This window comes from Kogia breviceps, chromosome 5 (assembly GCF_026419965.1).
Source record: "Kogia breviceps isolate mKogBre1 chromosome 5, mKogBre1 haplotype 1, whole genome shotgun sequence".
Classification (NCBI taxonomy): domain Eukaryota; kingdom Metazoa; phylum Chordata; class Mammalia; order Artiodactyla; family Physeteridae; genus Kogia; species Kogia breviceps.
This window is the reverse complement of record NC_081314.1, coordinates 41,465,251-41,492,668: the sequence shown is the minus strand read 5'-3', so window position 1 is coordinate 41,492,668 and position 27,418 is coordinate 41,465,251. Positions and strand designations below refer to the sequence as shown.

Sequence of the window (27,418 nt, the reverse complement as noted above, 5' to 3'; positions counted from 1 at the left end):
TTAAAATATATGGAATGGCTGAAAAGAGAAGTCTGCATTTAAGAATGTCTGTAGAATACTTTCTTCATAGTCATTTCCAGAGGTTAAATTACCCTGAATTTTCAAATAATGAAACCTTAATCAATTTTATTGTAAATACTGGAGTACAGCAAGAATCCATTCAATTCCTTGCACCAATTAGCTGTGTCTGTTTAAAGCTCCTATAATAAACAAATTCAACACAAATTATTACCTTTTTAACGCTTGCAGAAAAATCAGCTACTATTTTCAAAATATTGTTGGTTTCAGGAAAATCCTTACAGATATAAGGTTCCTCAGCACATATTACTCTGATTGCCAGGCCTGGACCTAAAGAGAAGAGTAACAATGGTATTTAAAATAAATGTTATGTTTAATATAAACTTTTAAATTAAAAAAGGTCACTATTCCCAAAATATAAAACACCACTGCCATTGTTTTTTTAACCAGTTTTATTGAAATATAATTGACATATACACTTTAGGTTTTTTAAAGTGTTTAATATGAAATGCAGCTATTAGTTTCCCATCCAACTCATCATTTTTAGAATGCTTCAGTTCTGTTCACATCAATGACATACACCTCTTATTTTAAAAGTCCCTGTATTAAGAATCTCAAAATTCTCCAATAAATATTTTAAATTCACAATATACATGCCAATCTATTTAAAATTACTTTCATACACAATCCTTTGCCAACACACCTTAGGGACTGAACGTCTTAAATTAATACAGTTGAAGTCAGCAATATAAACAAGTGCGAATCTCCATATGGGCTATACCTTTGTAACACTGTTTATGGAGGCAATAGGGTAGTTAAGGGTAACAAACTCTGAGGAGAGCTTATTGGGGCTAGAATCCTGGTTCCAAACCCAACCTGCATAACTTTTGGCAAACTACCCTCTGTCCCAAAATTCTCTCAGATGGACAATAGGATCATAATCTACTGTGAGGATCAAATAAGACGTGTAAAATACTGTATTTAGCAGAACGCCTAGCACGTACTAGTACTCAAGAAATGTTAACTATTACTATGCTTTTTCATTTAATTAGACCATTCCCTCAACTCATCACCCAATGACTATTGTAGAGACCTAGAAACTGAGGTATAAGATTTGCCAAGCTCAAGAACTCATAACAAAAACAGGTTAAGACTCACAATCCTAACTTTAACAAATACCACCTCTAATTAATTTTACTTTATGACAGCAAATGACTATTTAAAAACTGAATATTTTCATTTGGTAATGAATTAAATACATACAGCACTGTGCAAAGAAATGGTTCAACCATTCAGACAAGTCAGGGGATAAGGATTTCAGAGAACTGAGTTTTAACCCTGTGGAATACATCATGGTATAGTAGAAAGAACATAAAAACCCAAGTTCTAACACTAAGAATTGTGTGGCAGTGTTATTAAAATATCTCTTGGCTTTCTCATCTGATGGCAACATTACATGACAATCTATTTACACAAGGATAATGTAATATTTAAATATATATATACAATAAAAATGAGTATTTAATAAAATGAAATATTTACAGTAGGCACTAAAAGGAATATTTATTCCCTATCCATCCTTTCCTTTCGTTAAAGTTACATATTCCCTAAGATGATAAATTACTTCAAAAGTTGTCTGAATTGATTTTTGTTCAACATGAAGGCATAGTAACAAATCAAACAGAATTCTATTTTTTACCTGGGAATGGATGCCTGGAAACTAACTCTTCTGGAAGTCCAAGTTCTCTGCCTAAGATTCTTACTTCATCTTTATGAAAATCTTTCAAAGGTTCTATGACTTTTCCCTACAGGGAATAAAAAGGCCAATTAATACAAATTAGTAACTAAATGACATGGAAAACAAAGAGTAACAAATTACTGGCTTTTCCTGTTGTCTTTTACCTTTAAAAATCAGTTTTTAAAACTTCACCTTTTAAAGTATTTCTTCTTATGTGCATATATAAGGAATTAGATATTTTAGGGATCTTCATATTTCTCTTTGAAACATTTTAAACGTAAAACTCTTAAATAGAAATAAATCAGAACAAACCTACCCACCAATCTCTGATCTAGTTGTCACTGTAATACAAGGAAATCAGAAAATATACTAGTGTTTAACAATTAAAACTCTCCAAATGATACCATCAAAAAAGTGAAAAAACCTACAGAAGGCAAATCATATATCTAATAAAGGGCTGTAACAAGACTATATAAAGAACACATACAATTCAATAATGAAAAGATAAATAAGCCAAGTTAAAAATGGGCAAAAGATCCGAATAGATATTTCTCCAAAGGCGACATACAAGTAGCCAATAAGCACATAAAAGATGATTGATATCATTAGCTATTAGGGAAATGCAAATCAGAACCACAATGAGATACCTACCACTTCTCACCCACTAGGATGCCTAAAATAATAAAACGGTACAGGTAATTCACTCACTAGGATGGCTAATTAAAAAAAAAAAAAAACAGAAAAGAACAAGTGTTGGGCAAGGTATGGAGAAACTGGAAGCTTTGTGCACTGTTGGTGGGATTGTAATATAGTATAACTTCTAAGGAAACATTAAGGAAGTCCCTCAAAAAATTAAAAATAAAACTACCATAAGATTCAGAAATCCCACTTCCTGGTACATATCCAAAAGAATTCAAAGCAGGGGCTCCAAAAGGTATCTGTAAACCCATGTTCATAGCAGCACAATTCACAACAACAAGAAAGTGGAAGCAATCCAAATGTCCATCGGTGGATAAATTAACTATATATATATATATATATATATATATATATATATATATATATATATATATATATATCCACATACAACAGAATATTATTCAGCTTAAAAAGGAAATCCTATCACATGCTACAATATGGATGAAACTTGAGGACTTATACTAAGTGAAATAAGCCAGTCACAAAAAAACAAATGCTGTATGATTTCACTTATGAGGTATTTAAAGTAGTCAAATTCATTGAAACAGAAATTAGAATGGTAGGTTACAGGGGTTCGGGAGAGGGAGAAAAGGGTAGCTGTTGCTCAAAAGGTATAGAGTTTCAGTTTTGAAAAATGAAAAAGTTACAGAGATCTGTTTCACAACAATACAAATATACTTGACATTACTGAACTGTACACTTAAAAATGGTTAAGGGAGGGAGGTTTTATGCGAAAGTTCTCATAAGCTTTTACCTCCTCTCTCAACTTTCTGATAAGCTCTGTGTCGTTATGATGGGTTTTGATGAGTTCAGCTTTGCCACTTGCAACAAGGGATGCACTTTCAATTAGATCAGGCCGTAAAGTACCTTGGGCAAGGAAAACCTCCTCTGGTTTCAGGTTCATTTCTCCAATTACTTCATTAGCAATCTATAAACAACAGGAGTAAAACAGCCTTTTAAGAGATGAATTCTTCTAAAAGCAAAATTTTATACTTTCAGCTAAATTTCTTAAGAGTCCTTTTGCAATACTGACCAGGAGATGAAATCTACCATCCTCCAAAATAAACTCCTTTAAGAACACATGCTTATAAAAAGAAATGAAATTGAGTTATTTGTAGTGAGGTGGATGAACCTAGAGTCTGTCATATACAGTGAAGTAAGTCAGAAAGAGAAAAACAAATACTGTATGGTAACACATATATATGGAATCTAAAAAAAAAAATGATTCTGATGGAACCTAGTGGTAGGACAGGAATAAAGACACAGATGTAGAGAATGGACTTGAGGACGGGATGGGGGCGGGGAGGGGAAGCTGGGACGAAGTGAGAGAGTGGCATGGACATATATACACTAACAAATGTAAAATAGCTAGTGGGAAGCAGCCACATAGGACAGGGAAGATCAGCTCAGTTTTTTATGATGACCTAGAGGGGTGGGATAGGGAGGGTCTGAATGAGACTTAAGAGGGAGGGGGTATGGGGAACATATGTATACATACAGATGATTCACGTTGTTATACAGCAGAAACTAACACAACATTGTAAAGCAATTATATTCCAATAAAGATGTAAAAAAAAAAGAGACAAAATATTAGCAATAAAAATAAAAAAACACACTGTCAATGTCAACCAACTATACATTAATAAATTTTTTTTTAAGTCAAAAAAACACATGCTTAATGTGATTCAAAAAGGTATATGAACATTCCCATCAAAAGCCTAAAAAAATCTAGCCATTGAAATACCCAAAGAACTAAAATCTAATACAACTGAAAATATCTATTCTTAAGCAGTGAAAATAACAAACTGAAAACATAAGTACACGTTTTTTAAAAGCATAAAACAGTTTCTACTAAGTCAGTATAATAGCAATATACAGTAAAACTCTTAGCCAACAAAAGGATCAAAATAAGTCACAAAATTTGGTTATATGGTATAATGATAAGGAAAAAAATACTAAAGTTCACAATGAAAATAGTACACATTGAGGATATTAAAAATGTACCTTAACAAAAGTATCCCCAATGATTTTTCTTTTCTCCTCAGGACTCGTAGTCATATTTAAGGTTTTGCTAATTCTCTTTCGTGGAGTTCTGTCTTCATCTGATATTGGTAGAGTTGTTGTTCCATTGTAGAAAGAATGAGCAGCATTGATCACTGGGTAAGAGAAGAGAAGCATGTTTTAAACTAACATGATTTTTGAAAATCACAAATGATAGGTCAAACTACAAAAAGAAAACCCATATGGCTCCTGTGATCTCCCCGTAATTTGCCTACATATCCCAGAACTACCAGTAAACTATGACTGACAGAGTCCATACAGAGGCACTCACTGAATCTTGGTCCATTGAGAATCCTGCGGCATTAATTCTAGGACTGGGGACTTCCCTGGTGGCTCAGTGGTTAAGACACCATGCTCCCAATACAGGGGGCCTGGGTTTGATCCCTGGTCAGGGAACTAGATTCCACATGCATGCCACAACTAAGAGTTCGCATGACACAACTAAGGAGCCAGCGAGCCGGAACTAAGGAGCCCGCCTGCTACAACTAAGACCTGGCGCAACCAAATAAATAAATAAATATTAAATATCTAGGGCCATAATATCACAAATTATGCTAACTGCCTCCCCTCTTATTCAGTGCTTCACCACAGCAACAAGCAAAAGCCCCAACAAGAACCATAACCCCAAGGGAATCAAAGCAGTGGTACATACACGAAGATCAAAATCCTCAAAAGTGTACACTGAGCAGTCTCTTGAAAAACCGAGGTCTATAAACATATATTTAGTGAACCGTGGCTGTCTCTTTATTTTTTTCTGAATTTTAGATTATTTTTTTAAAGCAGATTCTTATTAGTTACCTATTTTATACATATTGGTGTATACAGGTCAATCCCAACCTCCCAATTCATCCCCGACACACACCCCCACCCCCACGTTCCCTCCTTGGTGTCCATACGTTTGTTCTGTACATCTGTGTCTCCATTTCTGCCTTGCAAACCAGTAAACCTGTACCATTTTTCTACACTCCACATACATGAGTTAATATACGATTTTTTTTTCCCCTTTCTGACTTCACTCTGTATGACAGTCTCTAGGTCCATCAACGTCTCTACAAATGACCCTATTTTGTTCCATTTTATGACTGGGTAATATTCCACTGTATATATGTACCACATCTTCTTTATCCATACATCTGCAAATGGGCATTCAGGTTGCTTCCATGACCTGGCTATTGTAAACAGTGCTGCATTGAACACTGGGTCTTTTTCAATTATGCATGTGTCTTTTTGAATTATGGTTTTCTCTGGGGATATACCAAGTAGTGGGATTGCTGAATCATACAGTAATTCTATTTTTAGTTTCTTAAGGAGCCTTCATACTGTTCTCCATAGTGGTTGTATCAATTTACATTCCAACGAACAGGGCAAGAGGGTTCCCTTTTCTCCACACCCTCTCCAGCATTTGTTGTTTGTAGATTTTCTTTTTTTTTTAACATCTTTATTTGACTATAACTGTTTTACAATAGTGTGTTAGTTTCTCCTTTACAACAAACTGAATCAGTTATACATATACATATGTTTCCATCTCTCTTCCCTCTTGCGTCACCTTCCCTCCCACCCTCCCAATCCCACCCCTCTAGGTGGTCACAAAGCAGAGGTGATCTCCCTGTGCTATGCGGCAGCTTCCCACTAGCTATGTAATTTACATTTGGTAGTGTGTATATGTCCCTGCCACTCTCTCACTTCATCACAGCCCACCCTTCCCCCTCCCCACATCCTCAAGTCCATGCTCTAGTAGGTCTGTGTTTTATTCCCGTCCTACAACTAACCTCTTCATGACATTTTTTTTTTTTTTAGATTCCATATATATGTGTTAGCATACGGTATTTGTTTTTCTCCTTCTGGCTTACTTCACTCTGTATGACAGACTCCAGGTCTATCCACATCATTACAAATAACTCAGTTTCATTTCTCTTTATGGCTGAGTAATACTCCATTGTATATATGTGCCACATCTTCTTTATCCATTCATCTGTTGATGGACACTGAGGTTGCTTCCATGTCCTGGCTATCGTAAATAGAGCTGCAATAAACATCTTGGTACATGAGTCTTTTTGAATTATGGTTTTCTCAGGGTATATGCCTAGTAGTGGGATTGCGGAGTCGTATGGTAGTTCTATTTGTAGTTTTTTAAGGAACCTCCATAATGTTCTCCATAGTGGCGGTATCAATTTACATTCCCACCAGCAGTGCAAGAGTGTTCCCTTTTCTCCACACTCTCTCCAGCATTTATTGTTTCTAGAATTTTTGATGATGGCCACTCTGACCGGTGTGAGATTATATCTCATTGTAGTTTTGATTTGCATTTCTCTAACGATTAATGATGTTGAGCATTCTTTCATGTGTTTGTTGGCAACCTGTAGTATATCTTCTTTGGAGAAATGTCTATTTAGGTCTTCTGCCCATTTTTGGATTGGGTCGTTTGTTTTTTTGTTATTGAGCTGCATGAGTTGCTTATAAATTTTGGATATTAATCCTTTGTCAGATGCCTCATTTGCAACTATTTTATCCCATCCTGAGGGTGTCTTTTAGTCTTGTTTATGGTATCCTTTGCTGTGCAAAAGCTTTTAAGTTTCATTAGATCCCATTTGTTTATTTTTGTTTTTATTTCCACTTCTCTAGGAGATGGGTCAAAAAGGATCTTGCTGTGATTTATGTCATAGAGTGTTCTGCCTATGTTTTCCTCTAAGAGTTTGATAGTGTCTGGCCTTACATTTAGGTCTTTAATCCATTTTGAGTTTATTTTTGTGTGTGGTGTTAGGGAGTGTTCTAATGTCATACTTTTACAGGTAGCTGTCCAGTTTTCCCAGCACCACTTATTGAAGAGGCTGTCTTTTCTCCACTGTATATCCTTCCCTCCTTTATCAAAGATAAGGTGACCATATGTGTGTGGGTTTATTTCTGGGCTTTCTATCCTGTTTCATTGATCTATATTTCTGTTTTTGTGCCAGTACCATACTGTCTTGATTACTGTAGCCTTGTAGTATAGTCTGAAGTCAGGGAGCTTGATTCCTCCAGCTCCATTTTTTGTTCTCAAGATTGTTTGGCTATTTGGGGTCTTTTGTGTTTCCATACAAATTGTGAAATTTTTTGTTCTAGTTCTGTAAAAAATGCCAGTGGTAATTTGATAGAGATTGCATTGAATCTGTAGATTGCTTTGGGTAGTAGAGTCATTTTCAAAATGTTGATTCTTCCAATCCAAGACCATGGTATATTTCTCCACCTATTTGTATCATCTTTAATTTCTTTCATCAGTGTCTTATAGGTTTCTGCATACAAGTCTTTTGTCTCCTTAGATAGGTTTATTCCTAGATATTTTATTCTTTTTGCTGCAATGGTAAATGGGAGTGTTTTCTTAATTTCACTCTCAGATTTTTCATCATTAGTGCATAAGAATGCCAGAGATTTCTGTGCATTTCATTTTGTATCCTGTTACTTTACCAAATTCACTGATTAGCGCTAGTAGTTTTCTGGTAGCATCCTTAGGATTCTCGATGTATAGTATCATGTCATCTGCATACATTGACAGCTTTACTTATTCTTTTCCGATTTGGATTCCTTTTATTTCCTTATTTTCTCTGATTGCTGTGGCTAGAACTTCCAAAATATTGTTGAATAAGAGTGGTGAGAGTGGGCAACCTTGTCTTGTTCCTGATCTTAGTGGAAATGGTTTCAGTTTTTCACCATTGAGAACAATGCTGGCTGTGGGTTTGTCATATATGGCCTTTATTATGTTGAGGAAAGTTCCCTCTATGCCTACTTTCTGCAGGGTTTTTATCATAAATGGGTGTTGAATTCTGTCAAAAGCATTCTCTGCATCTATTGAGATGATCATATGGTTTTTCTCCTTCAGTTTGTTGACATGGTGTATCACGTTGATTGATTTGCGTATATTGAAGAATCCTTGCATTCCTGGAATAAACCCCACTTGATCATGGTGTATGATGTTTTTAATGTGCTGTTGGATTCTGTTTGCTAGTATTTTGTTGAGGATTTTTGCATCTATGTTCATCAGTGATATTGGCCTGTAGTTTTCTTTCTTTGTGACGTCTTTGTCTGGTTTTGGTATCAGGGTGATGGTGGTGGCCTCATAGAATGAGTTTGGGAGTGTCCCTCCCTCTGCTATATTTTGGAAGAGTTTGAGAAGGATAGGTGTTAGCTCTTCTCTAAATGTTTGGTAGAATTTGCCTGTAAAGCCATCTGGTCATGGGCTTTTATTTGTTGGAAGATTTTTAATCAGTTTCAATTTCAGTGCTTGTGATTGGTCTGTTCATATTTTCTATTTCTTCCTGGTTCAGTCTCGGCAGCTTGTGCATTTCTAAGAATTTGTCCATTTCTTCCAGGTTGTCCATTTTATTGGCATAGAGTTGCTTGTAGTAATCTCTAATAATCTTTTGTATTTCTGCAGTGTCAGTTGTTACATCTCCTTTTTCATTTCTAATTTTATTGATTTGAGTCCTCTCCCATTTTTTCTTGATGAGTCTGGCTAATGGTTTATCAATTTTATTTATCTTCTCAAAGAACCAGCTTTTACTTTTATTGATCTTTGCTATTGTTTCCTTCATTTCTTTTTCATTTATTTCTGATCTGATCTTTATGATTTCTTTTCTTCTGCTACCTTTGGAGTTTTTTTGTTCTTCTTTCTCTAACTGCTTTAGGTGCAAAGTTAGGTTGTTTATTCGAGATGTTTCCTGTTTCTTAAGGTATGATTGTATTGCTATAAACTTCCCTCTTAGAACTGCTTTTGCTGTATCCCATAGGTTTTGGGTCGTCGTGTCTCCATTGTCATTTGTTTCTAAATATTTTTGATTTCCTCTTTGATTTCTTCAGTGATCACTTCGTTATTAAGTATTGTTTAGCCTCCGTGTGTTTGTATTTTTTACAGATCTTTTCCTGTAATTGATATCTAGTCTCATAGCGTTGTGGTCGGAAAAGATACTTGATACAATTTCAATTTTCTTAAATTTGCCAAGGCTAGATTTGTGACCCAATATATGATCGATCCTGGAGAATGTTCCATGAGCACTTGAGAAAAATGTGTATTCTGTTGTTTTGGGATGGAATGTCCTATAAATATCAATTAAGTCCATCTTGTGTAATGTATCATTTAAAGCTTGTGTTTCCTTATTTATTTTCAGTTTGGATGATCTGTCCACTGGTGAAAGTGGGGTGTTAAAGTCCCCTACTATGATTGTGTTACTGTCGATTTCCCCTTTTATGGCTGTTAGTATTTGCCTTATGTATTGAGGTGCTCCTATGTTGGGTGCATAAATATTTACAATTGTTATATCTTCTTCATGGATTGATCCCTTGATCATTATGTAGTGTCCTTCTTTGTCTCTTGTAATAGTTTTTATTTTAAAGTCTATTTTGTCTGATATGAGAATTGCTACTCCAGCTTTCTTCTGATTTCCATTTGCATGGAATATCTTTTTCCATCCCGTCACTTTCAGTCTGTAAGTGTCCCTAGGTCTGAAGTGGGTCTCTTGTAGACAGCATATATATGGGTCTTGTTTTTGTATCCACTCAGCCAGTCGGTGTCCCTTGGTGGGAGCATTAAATCCATTTACATTTAAGGTAATTATCAATATGTATGTTCCAATTACCATTTACTTAATTGTTTCAGGTTGTTCTTGTAGGTCTTTTCCTTCTCTTGTGTTTCTTGCCTAGAGAAGTTCCTTTAGCATTTGTTGTAGAGCTGGTTTGGTGGTGCTGAACTCTCTCAGCTTTTGCTTGTCTGTAAAGGTTTTAATTTTTCAATCAAATCTGAATGACATCCTTGCTGGGTAGAGTAATCTTGGTTGTAGGTTTTTTTCCTTCATCACTTTAAATATGTCCTGCCACTCCCTTCTGGCTTGTAGGGTTTCTGCTGAAAGATCAGATGTTAACCTTATGGGGATTTTCTTGTGTGTTATTTGTTGGTTTTCCCTTGCTGCTTTTAATATGTTTTCTTTGTATTTAATTTTTGACAGTTTGATTATTATGTGTCTTGGCGTGTTTATCCTTGGGTTTATCCTGCATGGGACTCTCTGTGCGTCCTGGACTTGATTGACTATTTCCTTTCCTATATTAGGGAAGTTTTCAACTATAATCTCTTCAAATATTTTCTCAGTCCATTTCTTTTTCTCTTCTTTTTCTGGGACCCCTATAATTCGAATGTTGGTGCGTTTAATGTAATCCCAGAGCTCTCTGAGACTATCCTCAGTTCTTTTCATTCTTTTTTCTTTATTCTGCTCTGCAGTAGTTATTTCCACTATTTTATCTTCCAGGTCACTTATCCGTCCTTCTGCCTCAGTTATTCTGCTATTGATCCCACCTAGAGTATTTTTCATTTCATTTATTGTGTTGCTCATTGTTGCTTGCTTCCTCTTTATTTCTTCTAGGTCCTTGTTAACTGTTTCTTGCAATTTGTCTATTCTATTTCCAAGATTTTGAATCATCTTTACTATCATTATTCTGAATTCTTTTTCAGGTAGACTGCCTATTACCTCTTCATTTGTTCATTCTGCTGTGTTTTTATCTTGCTCCTTCATCTGCTGTGTGTTTTTCTGTCTTCTCATTTTGCTTATCTTATTGTGTTTGGGGTCTCCTTTTTGCAGGCTGCAGGTTCGTAGTTCCCGCTGTTTTTGGTGGCTGTCCCCAGTAGCTGAGGTTGGTTCAGTGGGTTGAGTAGGTTTCCTGGGTGGGGGGACTAGTGCCTCTGTTCTGGTGGATGAGGTTGGATCTTGTCTTTCTGGTGGGCAGGTCCACGTCTGGTGGTGTGTTTGGTGATGTTGGTAGCCTTATTGTGATTTTAGGCAGCCTCTCTGCTAATGGATGGGGCTGTAGACCTGTCCTGCTCTTTGTTGGGCATGGGGTGTCCAGCACTGTTTGTTGCTGGTCCTTGAGTGAAGCTAGGTCTTGGTGTTGAGATGGAGATCCCTGGGAGATTTTCGCCATTTGATATTGCGTGTAGCTGGGAGGTCTCTTGTGGACCAGTGTCCTGAGGTTGGTTCTCCCACCTCAGAGACACAGCCTTTACACCTGGCAGGAGTGCCAAGAGCCTTTAATCAACACGGCTCAAAATAAAAGGGAGAAAAAATAGAAAGAAAAGAAAGGAAAGAAAGAAGGAGGGAGGGAGGGAAGGAAGGAAGAAAGGAAGGGAGGGAGGAAGAAAGGATGGGAGGAAGGAAGAAAAGAAAGAAGGCAGAAAGGAAGGAAGGAAGGAGGAGAGGAAGGAAGAGAGGGAGGAAGGGAGGAAGGAAGGGAGGAAAGAAGGGAGGAAGGAAGGGAGGAAAGAAGGAAGGAAAGAAGGAGGGAAGTAGGGAAGAAAGGAAGAAAGAAAGGGAGAAGACAAAATAAAGTAGGATAAAATATAGTTATTAAAAGAAAAAATAATTATTAAGAAGAAAAATTTCTATTAAAAATAAACAAAACGGGTCGGTCTAACCCTAGGACAAATGGTGAAAGCAAAGCTATACAGACAAAATGTCACACAGCAGCACACACATACACACTCACAAAAAGAAAAAAGGGGAAAATAATAGTATATCTTGCTCCCAAAGTCCACCTCAACTTGGGATATTTTGCTGTCTATTCAGGTTTTCCACAGATTCAGGGCACTTCAAGTTGACTGTGGAGCTTTAATCCACTGCTTTTGAGGCTGCTGGGAGAGACCTCCCCCTCTCCTCTGTGTCAGTTGTTACTTCTTTTTCACTTCTAATTCTATTGATTTCTATTGATTTGAATCTTGTCCCTTTTTTCCTTGATGAGTCTCGCTAATGGTTTATCAATTTTGTTTATCTTCTCAAAGAACCAGCTTTTACTTTTAGTGTTCTGTGTTATTGTTTCCTTCATTTCTTTTTCATGTATTTCTGGTCTAATCTTTATGATTTCTTTTCTTCTGCTACCTTTGGGGTTGTTTTGTTCTTCTTTCTCTAACTGCTTTGGGTGTAAGGTTAGGTTGTTTATTTTAGACGTTTCTTGTTTCTTGAGGTAGGATTGTTTTGCTATAAACTTCCCTGTTAGAATTGCTTTTGCTGCATCCCATAGCTTTTGGGTCATCATGTTTTCATTATCATTTGTTTCTAGGCATTTTCTGATTTCCTCATTGATTTCTTCAGTGATCTCTTGGTTATTAAGTAGTGTATTGTTTATCCTCCATGTGTTTGTATTTTTTACAGATTTTTTCCTGTAATTAATACCTAGTCTCATAGTGTTCTGGTCAGAAAAGATACTTGATACGATTTCAATTTTCTTCAATTTACCAAGGATTGACTTGTGACTCAACATATAATCTATCCTGTAGAATGTTCCATGAGCACTTGAGAAGAATGTGTATTCTGTTGTTTTTGGATGGAACATCCTATAAATATCAATTAAGTCCATCTTGTTTAATGTATCATTTAAAGCTTGTGTTCCTCATTTATTTTCATTTTGGATGATCTGTCCACTGGTGAAAGTCCAGTGTTAAAGTACCCTACTATTATTGTGTTACCATCGATTTCCTCTTTTACAGCTGTTAGCATTGCCTTTTGTATTGAGGTGATCCTACGTTGGATGCACAAATATTTACAATTGTTATATCTTCTTCTTGAATTGATCCCTTGATCATTATGTTGTGTCCTTCTTTGTCTCTTGAAATAGTCTTTTTTTCAAAGTCTATGTTGTCTGATATGAGAATTGTTACTCCAGCTTTCTTTTGATTTCTATTGCATAGAGTATCTTTTCCCATCCCCTCACTTTCAGTCTGTATGTGCCTGAAGGTCTGAAGTGGGTCTCTTGTAGAGAGCATATATATGGGTCTTGTTTTTGTATCCCATCAGCCAGTCTACGTCTTTTGGCTGGAGCATTTAATGCATTTATATTTTAGGTAATTATAGATATGTATGTTCCTATGACCAATTTCTTAATTGTTTTGGGTTTGTTACTGTAGGTCTTTTCCTTCTATTGTGTTTCCTGCCTAGAGAAGTTCCTTTAGCATTTGCTGTAAACCTCGTTTGGTAGTGATGAACTCTCTTCGCATTTGCTTGCCTGTAAAGGTTTTAATTTCTCCGTCAAATCTGAATGAGATCCCTGCTGGGTAATCCTGGTTGTAGGTTTCATCACTTTAAATATGTCCTGACACTCCCTTCTGGCTTGCAGAGTTTCTGCTGAAAGATCAGCTGTTAACCTTATGGGGATTCCCTGGTGTGTTATTTGTTGTTTTTCCCTTGCTGCTTTTAATACCTTTTGTATTTAATTTTTGATAGTTGGATTAATATGTGTCTTGGCATGTTTCTCTTTGGATTTATCCTGTATGGGACTCTCTGTGCTTCCTGGACTTAACTATTTCCTTTCCCATATTAGGGAACTGTTCAACTATAATCTCTTCAAATATTTTCTCAGTCCCTTTCTTTTTCTCTTCTTCTTTTGGGCCCCCTAGAATTCGAAAATTGGTGCATTTAATGTTGTCCCAGATGTCTCTGACTGTCCTCAGTTCTTTTCATTCTTTTTTCTTTATTCTGCTCTGCAGTAGTTAGTTCCACTATTTATCTTCTAGGTCACTTATCCGATCTTCTGCCTCAGTTATTTTGTTATTGATCCCCTCTAGAGAATTTTAAATTTCATTTATTGTGTTGTTCATCACTGTGTGTTTGCTCTTTAGCTCTTCTAAGTACTTGTCAAACGTTTCTTGTATTTTCTCCATTCTATTTCCAAGATTTTTTTAATCATCTTTACTATCCCTATTTTGAATTCTTTTTCAGGTAGACTGCCTATTTGCTCTTCATTTGTTAGGTCTGGTTGGTTTTTGCCCTGCTGCTTCACCTGCTGTGTGTTTTTCTCTGTCTTCTCATTTTGCTTAACTTACTGCGTTTGGGGTCTCCTTTTCACAGGATGCAGTTGGTAGTTCCCATTGTTTCTGGTGTCTATCCCCAGTGGCTAAGGTTGGTTCAGTGGGTTGTGTACGCTTCCTGGTGGAGGAGACTAGTGCCTGCGTTCTGGGGGATGAGGCTGGATCTTGTCTTTCTGGTGGGCAGGTCCATGTCTGGTGGTGTGTTATGGGGTGTCTGTGGCCTTATTATGATTTTAGGCAGCCTCTCTGCTAATGGGTGGGGTTGTGTTCCTGTCTTGCTAGTTGTTTGGCATAGGGTGTCCAGCACGGTAGCTTACTGGTCATTGCCCACCTCAGTGGCACAGTCCTGACGCCTGGCTGAGGCACCAAGAGCCTGTCATCCACGAGGCTCAGAATAAAAGGGAGAAAAGACAGAAAGAAAGAAAGAGAGAGAGAGAGAGAGGGGTGGATGGAGCGAGGGAGGGAGAGAGAGAGCGAAAGAAAAAAAGAAAGAAAAGATAAAATAAAACAAAATAAAGTAAAATAAAATAAAGTTATTAAACTAAAATTTAAAAATTATTTAAAAAAAACAAAAACGGACATACAGAAGCCTAGGACAAATGGTAAAAGCAAAGCTGTACAGAAAAACAATCACACACAGAAGCGTACACATACACACTCACAAAAAGAGAAAAAAAAAAAAATATATATATATATATCGTTGCTCCCGAAGTCCACCTCTTCAATTTGGGATGATTCCTTGTCTATTCAGGTATTCCACAGATGCAGGGTACATCAAGTTGACTGTGGAGATTTACTCCGCTGCTCCTGAGGCTGCTGGGAGAAATTTCCCCTTCTCTTCTTTGTTTGCATAGCTCCTGGGGTTCAGCTTTGGATTTGCACCCACCTCTGCATGTAGATCACCTGAGGTCATCTGTTCTTCACTCAGACAGGACAGGGTTAAAGGAGCAGCTGATTCGGGGGCTCTGGCTCACTCAGGCCAGGGGGATGGAGGGGTATGGAATGCGGGGCGAGCCTGCCGCAGGAGACTCCAGAGTGACGATGCACCAGCCTGAGGCATGCCGTGTGTTCTCCCAAGGAAGTTGTCCCTGGATCACGGAACCCTGGCAGTGGTAGGCTGCACAGGCTCCCGGGAGGGACGGTGTGGGTAGTGACCTGTGCTTGCACACAGACTTCTTGGCGGCTACAGCAGCAGCCATAGCATCTCATACCCGTCTCTGGGGTCCACACTGTTAGCCGCCTGAGTACAGGTCTTCTAACTCCTTTGGTAGGTTTATTCGTAGGTATTTTATTCTATTTCTTGTAATGGTGAATGCAATTCTTTCCTTAATTTCTCTTTCTGATCTTTTGTTGTTAGTGTATAGGAATGCAAGACGTTTCGGTACATTAATTTTGTATCCTGCAACTTTACCAAATTCATTGATTAGCTCTGGTAGTCTTCTGATAGCATCTTTAGGATTTTCAAAGTATAAGTATCATGTCATCTGCGGTGACAGTTTTACTTCTTCTTTTCCCGTTTGTATTCCTTTTATTTCTTTTTCTTCTCTGACTGCCATGGCTAGGACTTCCAAAACAATGTTGAATAATAGCGGCTAGGGTGGACAAACTTATCTTGTTCCTGATCTTAGAGAAAATGCTTTCAGTTTTTCACCATTGAGAATGATGTTTGCTGTGGGTTTGTCGTATATGGCCTTTATTATGTTCAGGTAGGTTCCCTCTATACCCACTATCTGGACAGCTTTTATTTTTAGCATAAATGATGTTGAATTTTGTCAAAAGCTTTTTCTGCATCTATTGAGATGATCATATGGTTTGTATTTTTCAATTTGTTAATATAGTGTATCATATTTATTGATTTGTGTATATTGAATCCTTGCAACGCTGAGATAAATCCCAGGGATCATGGTGTATGATCCTTTTAATGTGTTGTTGGACTCTGTTTGCTAGTATTTTGTTGAGGATTTTTGCATCAGTATTCATCATTGATATTGGTCTGTAACTTTCTTTTTTTGTAGTATCTTTGTCTGGTTTTGGTATCAGGGTGATGGCGGCCTCATACAATGAGTTTGGGAGTGTTCCTTTCTCTGCAATTTTCTGGAAGAGTTTGAGAAGGATGGGTGTTAGCTCTTCTCTAAATGCTTGAGAGAATTCACCTGTGAAGCCATGTGGTCCTGGACTTTTATTTGCTGGAATATTTTTAATCACAGTTTCAATTTCATCCCTTGTGATTGGTCTGTTCATATTTTCTATTTCTTCCTGGTTCAGTTTTGGAAGGTTATACGTTTCTAAAAAGTTGTCCATTTTTTCCAGGTTGTCCATTTTATTGGCACAGAGTTGCTTGTAGCAGTCTTTTAGGATGCTTTGTATTTCCGTGGTGTCCACTGTAATGTTACCTTTTTCATTGCTAATTTTATTGATTTGAATCCTCTCCCTCTTTTTCTTGATGAATCTGGCTAAAGGTTGATCAATTTTGTTTATCTTCTCAAAGAACCAGCTATTAGTTTTATTGATCTTTGCTAGCATTCCCCCTTTTTTTTTCATTTATTTCTAATCTGAAAATGATTTCTTTCCTTCTACTAACTGGGTTTTGTTTGTTCTTCTTTCTGTAGTTCCTTTAGGTGTAAGGTTAGATGGTTTATTTGAGATTTTTCTTGTTTCCTGATAGGATTGTACTGCTATAAACTTCCCTCTTAGAACTGCTTTCACTGCATCCCATAGGTTTTGGATCATCGTGTTCTTGTTGTCATTTGTCTCTAGGTATTTTCTGATTTCCTCTTTGATTTCTTAAGTGATCTCTTGGTTATTTAACTTATTGTTTAGCCTCCATGTGTTTGTGTTTTTGAACATTTTTTTCCTTGTAATTGACTTCTAATCTCATAGTACTGTGGTCGGAAAAGATGCTTGATATGATTTCAATTTTCTTCAATTTACCAAGGCTTGATTTGTGACCCAAGATGTGATCTACCCTGGAGAATGTTCTGTGTGTACTTGAGAAGAAAGTGTAATCTGCTGTTTTTGGATGGAATGTCCTATAAATATCAATTGACTCTATCTTGTCTATTGTGTTGTTTAAAGCTTGTTTCCTTATTAATTTTCTGTCTGGATGATCTGTCCATTGGTGTAAGTGAGGTGTTAAAGTCCCCCACTATTACTGTGTTACTGTTGATTTCCTCTTTTATAACTGTTAGCATTTGCCTTATGTACTGAGGCAGTCCTATGTTGGGTGCATATATATTTATAATTGTTATATATTCTTGGATTGATCCCTTGATCTTTATATGGTGACCTTCCTTGTCTCTTGCAACATTCTTTATTTTACAGTCTATTTTATCTGATATGAGTATTGCTATCGAGCCTTCCTTTGGTTTCCATTTTCATGGAGTATCTTTTTCCATCCCCTCACTTTCAATCTGTTTGTGTCTGAATGTCTCAAGTGGGTCTCTTGTAGACAGCATATATATGGGTCTTGCTTTTGTATCCTTTCAGCAAGCCTGTGTATTTTGAGCATTTAATCCAGTCACGTTTAAGTAATTATCGATATGTATGTTCCTGTGAGCATTTTCTTAATTGTTTTGGGTTTGTTTTTGTAGGTCCTTCTCTGTGTTTCCCACTTAGAGAATTTCCTTTAGCATTTGCTGTAGAGCTGGTTTGGTGGTGCTGGGTCTCTTAGCTTTTGCTTATCTGTAAAGCTTTTGATTTCTCCATCGAATCTGAATGAGCTCCTTGCCGGGCAGAGCAATTTTGGTTGTAGTTTCTTCCCTTTCATCACTTTAAATATTTCCTGCCACTCCCTTCTGGCTTGTAGAGTTTCTGCTGAGAAATCAGCTGTTAACCTTATGGGAGTTCTCTTGTATGTTCTTTGTCATTTTTCCCTTGTTGTTTTCAATATTATTTCCTTGTCTTTAATTTTTGTCAATTTGCTTACTATGTGTCTCGGCGTGTTTCTCTTTGGGTTTATCCTGCCTGGGACTCTCCGCGCTTCCTGGACTTGGTTGGCATTTTCCTATTCCATGTTAGGGAAATTTTTTATTATAATCTCTTCAAATCTTTTCTCAGGTCCTTTATCTCTCTCTTCTCCTTCTGGGACCCCACCCCTATAACGTGAATATTGGTGCATTTAATGTTGTCCCCAGAGGTCTATTAGGTTATCTTCATTTCTTTCCATTCTTTTTTCTTTATTCTGTTCCACGGCAGTGAATTCCACCATTCTGTCTTCCAGGTCACTTATCTGTTCTTCAGCCTCAGTTATTCTGCCATTGTTTCCTTCTAGTGTATTTTTCATTTCAGTTATTGTATTGTTCATCTGTTTGTTCTTTAATTCTTCTAGGTGCTTGTTCTTTTTTTTTTTTGCCGTATGCGGACCTCTCACTGTTGTGGCCTCTCCCGTTGCAGAGCACAGGCTCCAGATGCACAGGCTCAGAGGCCATGGCTCACAGGCCTAGCTGCTCCACGGCATGTGGGGTCTTCCCGGACTGGAGCACGAACCTGTGTCCCCTGCATCGGCTGGCGGACTCTCAACCACTGCAACACCAAGGAAGCCCTAGTTGTTTGTTCTTTAATTCTTCTAGGTCTTAGTTAAACACTTCTTGGATCATCTCGATCTTTGCCTCCATTCTTTTTCCAAGGTCCTGGATCATCTTCACTATCATTACTCCGAATTCTTTTTTTGGAAGGTTCCCTATCTTCACTCCATTTAATTGTTTTTCTGGGGTTTTATCTTGTTCCTTCATCTGGTACATAGTCCTCTGCCTTTTCATTTTGTCTATCTTTCTGTGAAGGTGGTTTTTGTGCCACAGGCTGCAGGATTGTAGTTCTTTTTCCTTCTGCTGTCTCTTCAAACCCCACACTCCAAAGGCCCCCCTTTGGCCGTGCTACCTCTACCCTTCCACAGAGGTTGTAAGCAGAGGCCCCGCCCCATGCTTGAACATCGCCCTTCCTAGGCCCTGACCTGAAGGTCTTTTCTGGCTGCATGTGTACTGAACCTAGGCCCCACCTCCCACTCAAACGTATCACCCTTGGCTGTCCTTTTAAAGAGCAAAGAATTTTAAAAACTAGGATCTTTATTTGGTAGCAAGGCTGAACAATTGGTGGGCTTCACTATAAGATGCCAAGGCACCTGGCTACTTCACTGGAGGATATCAGTGAATTGGTAGGTCTTTCTCTTAAGCTGGTCAATTACCCAGAGAAGACATCTCCAATTTCCTGCTTATCAACATTGTGGTAGTTTGAATAGAGGAAGTGGCAAGGGGGAGGGAGATACCATTCAGTAGATAAGATTCTTACTTCCACCCTCAGCTATGCCTGGTATTGACATGCCCAAGACCAAAATCTCTCTTGTTTAGCCTAGAGTCTCTAGAGAATAAATCCACAGTCTTCTGATGAGGAGGGATAGCAGCAGTATGTTCCTGTTTTAAGGAAAAAGGATCTGCTTCTCTGATTTTTAACCAATCCATTTTAGGCTAACCCGGTGAACCAGGCCCCAAAGGGGAGTCAATGTTTCCAACTGTTGAGCCTACACGTAAGTCTTCTGTTTTGTTGCCTTCCTTCCCTCACCCCATACCCCAAGGTTTTGGAGTCCTCCATTCTACTATGTCATCTAACAAGGACAGATGCAGGTTTTTGTGAAGCTGAAACTTAAACAATTTGGAGGTCCACTTCAAGAAAAAGAATAACAAATCAGGCATTTTTTAAATCACAAGTAAATACTAGCATGGCTAAAACAAACTATCAACTATACACAGAAACACTGCAAATCACAAATATAGCACCAAACCCAGACTAAATGTATCCCCAACTCAACGTTTTCTTAGTGTAATCCCCAAATGCCTGCAGCCACTACAAAACCACCCAAAAGAGAGCAAGTTAGAGTGGAAAGAAAAAGTAATCTAAATTAACTGCAAATTATTAAAATATCTTACTTGCAAATTGCATAAAAATTGTAACTATGAGAAGATACTACTAGGATCCTTCTCCAGATTTTGGAAAAGCCTTGGCTAATGAGCAGTCCTGAAATTTAAGCTTCATTAGCTTAACAGACAAAATCTACATAATCCATCTGCTTTTCACTTTCCAACATTTTGTTGAAACCATCAGACTGCTATTACCTCCTCCCTATTTCTCATCCTTCTGGCATTATACTTGTTTTATGCCTGTACTGTTATTTTAGTGATGTTTCCAAAGGAGAAAGAAATAGACTCATCTTTACTTCAAGTTTAACTACAACTCTTCATCTTATACTCAACCTTTTGACATCAATTCCAGTTAAATCAATAATATGTATTTATATCATTAAACTACTGACTTAATTTCACTATAGGTATTGCTTATATCGTGTTTTTTTTTAAGTATAAAAGATATCCACAAATGTAAAAGCAGTTAAGGCCTAAGGTGAACAGAAAGAACAGAATAGTAGCTGGAAAATGGTAACTTACTGATCTATATATAACATTAGGAGTAATCAAGATTCCAAATTTATACTGTGACCCCTCTTGAACCAAAAGTAATTAAAAGGTAAAAATACAAAACATTTTCAACCATAAGCTTAGTGGGAAAACTGTACTTGGTTAAGGCAGTGTGCTAACTTAATCATAAACTAGATCTGATTGAACAAGTTCTGACATGTAAATTAACTTTTCTGGAATTAAATACCTTTGACTTGAATTCCAAGCTTTTTGAGGGCCTCTTCAACAGACTGACTTTCCCGTTTTCTCATAAAGCCATTATCAATGTGCACAGCAATGACTTGCTCTTGGTTCAAAGCACGATTCAACAAAGCTGTACAAACTGTTGAGTCTACTCCACCACTGAGCAAAACCTACAGGGTGAAATGAAAAGTCAAACTGAGTAGAATAAGGAAAAAGAAGATAAAAGTTATCAGCTTAAATCACCACCTAAAAACACTGTTTGGGGAACTCCCTGGCAGTCCAGTGGTAAGGACTCCATGCTCACTGCCAAGGACCCAGGTTCAATCCTTGGTCGAGGAACTAAAATCCCACAAGCTGTGCGGCACAGCCAAAAAAAAAACAAAACAACAAAACAAAAACAAAAAACCACTGTCTGTACAAAAGGTATGTACGGTAACTGAACGAGCACTCTGAAACAGTGCAACTCAAAAGCACATGATCGGGCTTCCTTGGTGGCCCAGTGGTTGAGAGTCCGCCTGCCGATGCAGGGGATGAGGGTTCGTGCCCCGGTCCGGGAAGATCCCACGTGCCGCGGAGCAGCTGGGCCCGTGAGCCGTGGCCGCTGAGCCTGCGCGTCCGGAGCCTGTGCTCCGCAACGGGAGAGGCCACAGCGGTGAGAGGCCCGCGTACCGCAAAAAAAAAAAAAAAAAAAAAAAAAAAAACCACATGATCACCCAGTCAAAATTTAAGGGCTATGCTGAGTAACCCAACTCTGAGTTCTAATATCACTGACATAAATTTATAGACTTTCAGATGTAAATTGCTTACCAAAACTTTTGATGTGCCAACTCTCTCTTTGATCTCCCGAATGCACTCAAGTTCTCTGTTCTGCACAGTGAAGGTCCCACTGCACCCAGCTATGTCGAAGAGGAAATTTTTCAGTATTACTTTCCCATTTTCTGTAAGGCCAACTTCAGGGTGGAACTGGGCTCCATATAATTTTTTAGATTCATTTGCTATACCTTTATAAAGAAAATAATCATAAATTAAAAATTTTTCCCATTGAAAAGACTCAACCAGAACCCACAGTAATTCCTCACAATTTCTTCCTCCATAAATGTGGAAACTCATACAAATTAGTGGATTTTTAGCTATGGGGAAAAAAAATACAAATAAAAACTACATTGCCATGGTGCAGCTTTATAAAGGTCTTTCCTTATACAGCAATTAATGAACTACATGACCTTGAAATAAGTCCTACAGAGATAATTCACAGTACCCTCACTTCTCTACCTAGGTTACTACAATTGTCTTGTCTATTTAATGTAGTGATAACTCGATTTTAGATCTTGGCCCCATATGCCTTCACATGCAATGTGCAGGTACCAATTTTCTATATTAGAAAATCCTCATATATTAAACCTATCAGAATATTCTAAGTGTTTCTTTCTTGGGTACTATTAACCAAATATAACTTCACTAACTTGATTAATGTGTTTCTGACACTTTATCATCTATAGAGCAGCAGATGTTAGGCTAGATGTTTTACATAGACATGTACTACCCCATATCTATGGCTCTGAGATATTATTCCAGGGTTTCAACATCTGACAATCAGTGTGATATACACTAACAAAATGAAGGATAAAAATAATATGGTCATCTCAATAGATACAGAAAAAGCAATAGATAAAATTCAACATCATACGTGATAAAAACTCTCAACAAACTGGGTAGAGAAGGAACGTACCTCAACATAATAAAGGCCATATCCAACAAGTCCACAATTAACATACTCAGTGGTGAAAAGCTTTTCCTCTAAGATCAGGAACAAAACAAGAATTCAACAAAGTATTGGACATCCTAGCCAGATGAGTCAGGCCAGAAAAAAGAAATAAAATCATCCAAATTGAAAACAAAGAGGTAAAACTGTCTCTATTTGCAGATGCCACAACACTGTCTCTAGGAAACCCTAGAGATTCTACCAAAGTGCTGTTAGAACTAATAAATTATTTCAGCAAGCTTGCAGAAAAGAAAATCAACCTACAGAAATCAATTGTGTGTGTACCAACAACAAACTGTCAGCAGGAGAAACTAAGAAAACACTGCCATCAACAAATCAAAAAGAATAAAACACTTAGGAATAAATTTAACCAAAAAGGTGAAAGATCTGTACACTGAACATTGTTAGACCTTGATGAAAGAAACTGAGGAAGGAACAAATAAAAAGATATTCCATGGTCATGGATTAGAAGAATTACTACTATTAAAATGTCAATTCTCACCAAAGTAATATACAGATTAAATTCAACCTCCATCAAAAGTGGCAAAGTAGAAAAGTGGTGACCTAGGGACTGGGGGACGAGGGGAATAGGGAGAGGTTGGTTAAAGCGTACAAATTCTTGGGTTTAAGATGAATAAGGTCTAAGGATCTAATGTGACTATAGCTGATAGTAAATTTCAGTGATCCAATACAGTGTTAAGAGAGTAGAAATTAAATGTTCTCACCAAAAAAAAGTAAATACAGTTGACCCCTGAACAATGAAAGGCTTAGGGTTATCTACCCTTTGTGCAGTCAAAAGTCTGCATATAACTTTACAGTCAGCCCTCTGGATCTGCAATTCCACATCCACAGTTTCAACCAACCACAGATCACATACTACTGAAGGACATATTTAGCGAAAAAAATCCACATGTAAGTTGACCCACACAGTTCAAAACCATGTTTTTCAAGGATCAACTGTATGTGAGGTGATGGATGGGTTAATTAACTCGGTGGGGAAAAATCCTTTCACAATGTATATCAAATCATCACATTGTACCTTTTAAATACTTTACAATTTTGTCAATTATACCTCAGTAAAGCTAGAAAAGTTAATTCTTTAAAAAGTTGGGAGAAAAAAACCCACCAACCTAAAATTCTGTGCCCTGAGAAATTACCCTTCAAAAATGCAGGAAAAATAAAAAACTTTGTCAAACGAACAAAGATTGAGGTCATTTATTGCCAGGAGACTACCTTACAAGATATATTAAAAGAAGTTCTTTAGGAAGATTGGTTCAAGATGGCGGAGTAGAAGGACGTGCACTCACTCCCTCTTGCAAGAGCACTGGAATCACAACTAACTGCTGAACAATAATTGACAGGAAGACACTGGAACTCATCAAATAAGATACCCCACATGCAAAGACAAAAGGAGAAGCCACAATGAGACAGTAGGAGAGGAGCAATCACAATAAAATCAAACCCCACAACCGCAGGGTGGGTGACTCGCAAACTGGAGAACAATTATACCACAGAAGTCCACCCACTGGAGTGAAGGTTCTGAGCCCCACGTCAGGCTTCCCAATCTGGGGGTCTGGCAATGGGAGGAGGAATTCCTAGAGAATCAGACTTTGAAGGGTAGCGTGACTGCAGGACTTTGACAGGACTGGGGGAAACAAGAGACTCCACTCTTGGAGGGCACACACTAAGTAGTGTGCGCGTCAGGACCCAGGGGAAGGAGCAGTGACCCATAGGAGACTGAACCAGACCTACCTACTAGTGTTAGAGGGTCTCCTGCAGAGGTGGGGGGTAGCTGTGGCTCACCATAGGGACAAGGACACTGACAACAAAAGTTCTGGGAAGTACTCCTTGGCTTGAGTCCTTCCAGAGTCTGCCATAAGCCCCACCAAAGAACCGGGTAGGCTCCAGTGCTGGGTCACCTCAGGCCAAAAAACCAACAGGGAGGGAACCCAGCCCCACTCATCAGCAGACAAGCAGATTAAAGTTTTACTGAGCTCTGCCCACCAGAGCAACACAGAGCTCTATCCACCACCAGTCCCTCCCATCAGGAAGCTTACACAAGACACTTACATAGCCTTATCCTCCACAGGGCAGACAGCACAAGCCAGAAGAACTACAATTCTGCAGCCTGTGGAAGGAAAACCACATTCACAGAAAGAGAGACAAGATGAAAAGGCAAAGGACTTTGTACCAGATGAAGGAACAACATAAAACCCCAGAAAAACTAAATGGAGACAGGCAACCTTCCAGAAGAGGAATTCAGAATAATGATAGTGAAGATGATACAGGACCTTGGAAAAAGAATGGAGGCAAAGATTGAGAAGATCCAAGAACTAAGACCTTTAACTAAGACCTAGAAGAATTAAAGAACAAACACCTAAAAGAATTAAAGAACAAAAAAACAGAGATGAACAATACAATAACTGATATGAAAAATACACTAGAAGGAAACAACAGCAGAATAACTGAGGTTGAAGAAGGGATAAGTGACCTGGAAGACAGAATGGTGGAATTCACTGCCACAGAACAGAATAAAGAAAAAAGAATGAAAAGAAATGAAGACAGCCTAAGAGACCTCTGAGACAACATTAACCACAACATTCACATTACACGGATCCCAGAAAGAGAACAGAGAGAGAAAGGACCCAAGAAAATATTTGAAGAGATTATAGTTGAAAACTTCCCTAACATGGGAAAGGAAATAGCCATCCAAATCCAGGAAGAGCAGAGAGTCCCAGGCAGGATAAACCCAAGGAGAAACACGCCAAGACACATAATCAATTTGACAAAATTTAAAGACAAAGAAAAATTATTGAAAGCAACAAGGGAAAAATGACAAAGAACATATAAGGGAATTTCCATAAGGTTAACAGCTGATTTCTCAGCAGAAACTCTTCAAGCCAGAAGGGAGTGGCAGGACATATTTAAAGTGATGAAAGGGAAGAACCTACAATCAAGATTACTCTAGGGCTTCCCTGGTGGCGCAGTGGTTGAGTCCGCCTGCCGATGCAGGGTATGCGGGTTTGTGCCCCAGTCCGGGAGGATCCCACATGCTGCGGAGCGGCTGGGCCTGTGAGCCGTGGCCGCTGAGCCTGTGCATCCGGAGCCTGTGCTCCGCAACGGGAGAGGCCATAACAGTGAGAAGCCCGCGTACCACCAAAAAAAAAAAAAGGTTACTCTAGCCAGCAAGGATATCATTCACATTCAACAGAGAAATCAAAAGCTTTACAGACAAGCAAAAGCTAAGAGAATTCAGCACCACCAAACCAGGTCTACAACAAATGCTAAAGGAACTTCTCTAAGTGGGAAACATAAGAGAAGAAAAAGACCTACAAAAACAAACCCGAAACAATTAAGAAAATGTTAATAGGAACATACATATAGATAATTACCTTAAATGTGAATGGATTAAATGCTCTAACCAAAAGACACAGGCTCGCTGAATGGATACAAGAGCAAGACCCACATATATACTGTCTACAAGAGACTCACATCAGACCTACAGACACATATAGACTGAAAGTGAGGGGATGCAAAGATACTCCATGCAAATGGAAATCAAAAGAAAGCAGGAGTAGCAATACTTGTATCACATAAAACAGACTTTAAAATAAAAAATGTTGCAAGGGACAAGGAAGGATGATCAAGGTGCATCAATCCAAGATAATGTAACAATTATAAATATATATGCACCCAACATAGGAGCACCCCAATACGTAAGGTAACTGCTAACAGCTATAAAAGAAGAAATACACAGTAACACAATAATAGTGGGGTACTTTAACACCTCACTTACACCAATGGACATATCATCCAGACAGAAAATTAATAAGGAAACACAAGCTTTAAATGACACAACAGAGAAGATAAAGTTAATTGATATTTATAGGACATTCTATCCAAAAACAGCAGATTACACTTTCTTCTCATTTGCACATAGAATATTCTCCAGGATAGATCACATCTTGGGTCACAAATTGAGCCTCGGTAAATTTAAGAAAATTGAAATCATATCAACATCTTTTCCAACCACAACTCTATAAGAGTAGAAATGAATTACAGGGAAAAATAAAAAATAAAAAACACAAACACATGGAGGCTAAACAATAAGTCTAAATAACCAAGAGATCACTTAAGAAATCAAAGAGGAAATCAAAAAATACCTAGAGACAAGTGACAACAAAAACACAATGATCCAAAACCTATGGGATGCAGCAAAAGTAGTGCTATGAGGGAAGTTTATAGCAATCCTACCTCAAGAAACAAGAAAAATCTCAAATAAACAATCTAACCTTACACCTAAAGGAACTAGAGAAAGAGGAACAAACAAAACCCAAAATTAGTAGAAGGAAAGAAATCATAAAGATCAGAGTATAAATAAATGAAATAGAAACAAAGAAAACAATAGCAAGATCAATAAAATTAAAAGCTGGTTCTTTAAGAAGATAAACAAAATTGATAAACCATTGGCTAGACTCATCAAGAAAAAGAGGGAGAGGACTCAAATCAATAAAATTAGCAATGAAAAAGAAGTTACAACAGCCACCACAGAAATACAAAGCATCCTAAGAGACTACTACAAGCAATTCCATGCCAATAAAATGGACAACCTGGAAGAAATGGACAAATTCTTAGAAAGGTATAACCTTCAAAGACTGAACCAAGAAGAAATAGAAAATATG

At 37.8% G+C, this 27,418-nt stretch overlaps 1 protein-coding gene across 1 annotated transcript in view; it reads right to left on the bottom strand.

Moving 5' to 3' along the window:
• The window catches only part of GMPS (guanine monophosphate synthase), a 93,997-nt gene that overhangs the window by 11,230 nt on the left and 55,349 nt on the right, over nt 1–27,418 (bottom strand). Inside the window, exons 6-11 of the mRNA XM_059063809.2 lie at nt 21,782–21,975; nt 20,979–21,144; nt 4,460–4,611; nt 3,210–3,383; nt 1,718–1,823; nt 233–348 (exon numbers count right to left, since the gene is read on the bottom strand). Coding sequence (XP_058919792.1) covers nt 233–348; nt 1,718–1,823; nt 3,210–3,383; nt 4,460–4,611; nt 20,979–21,144; nt 21,782–21,975 — 908 coding nt within the window. The remainder of the gene's footprint in view (nt 1–232; nt 349–1,717; nt 1,824–3,209; nt 3,384–4,459; nt 4,612–20,978; nt 21,145–21,781; nt 21,976–27,418) is intronic.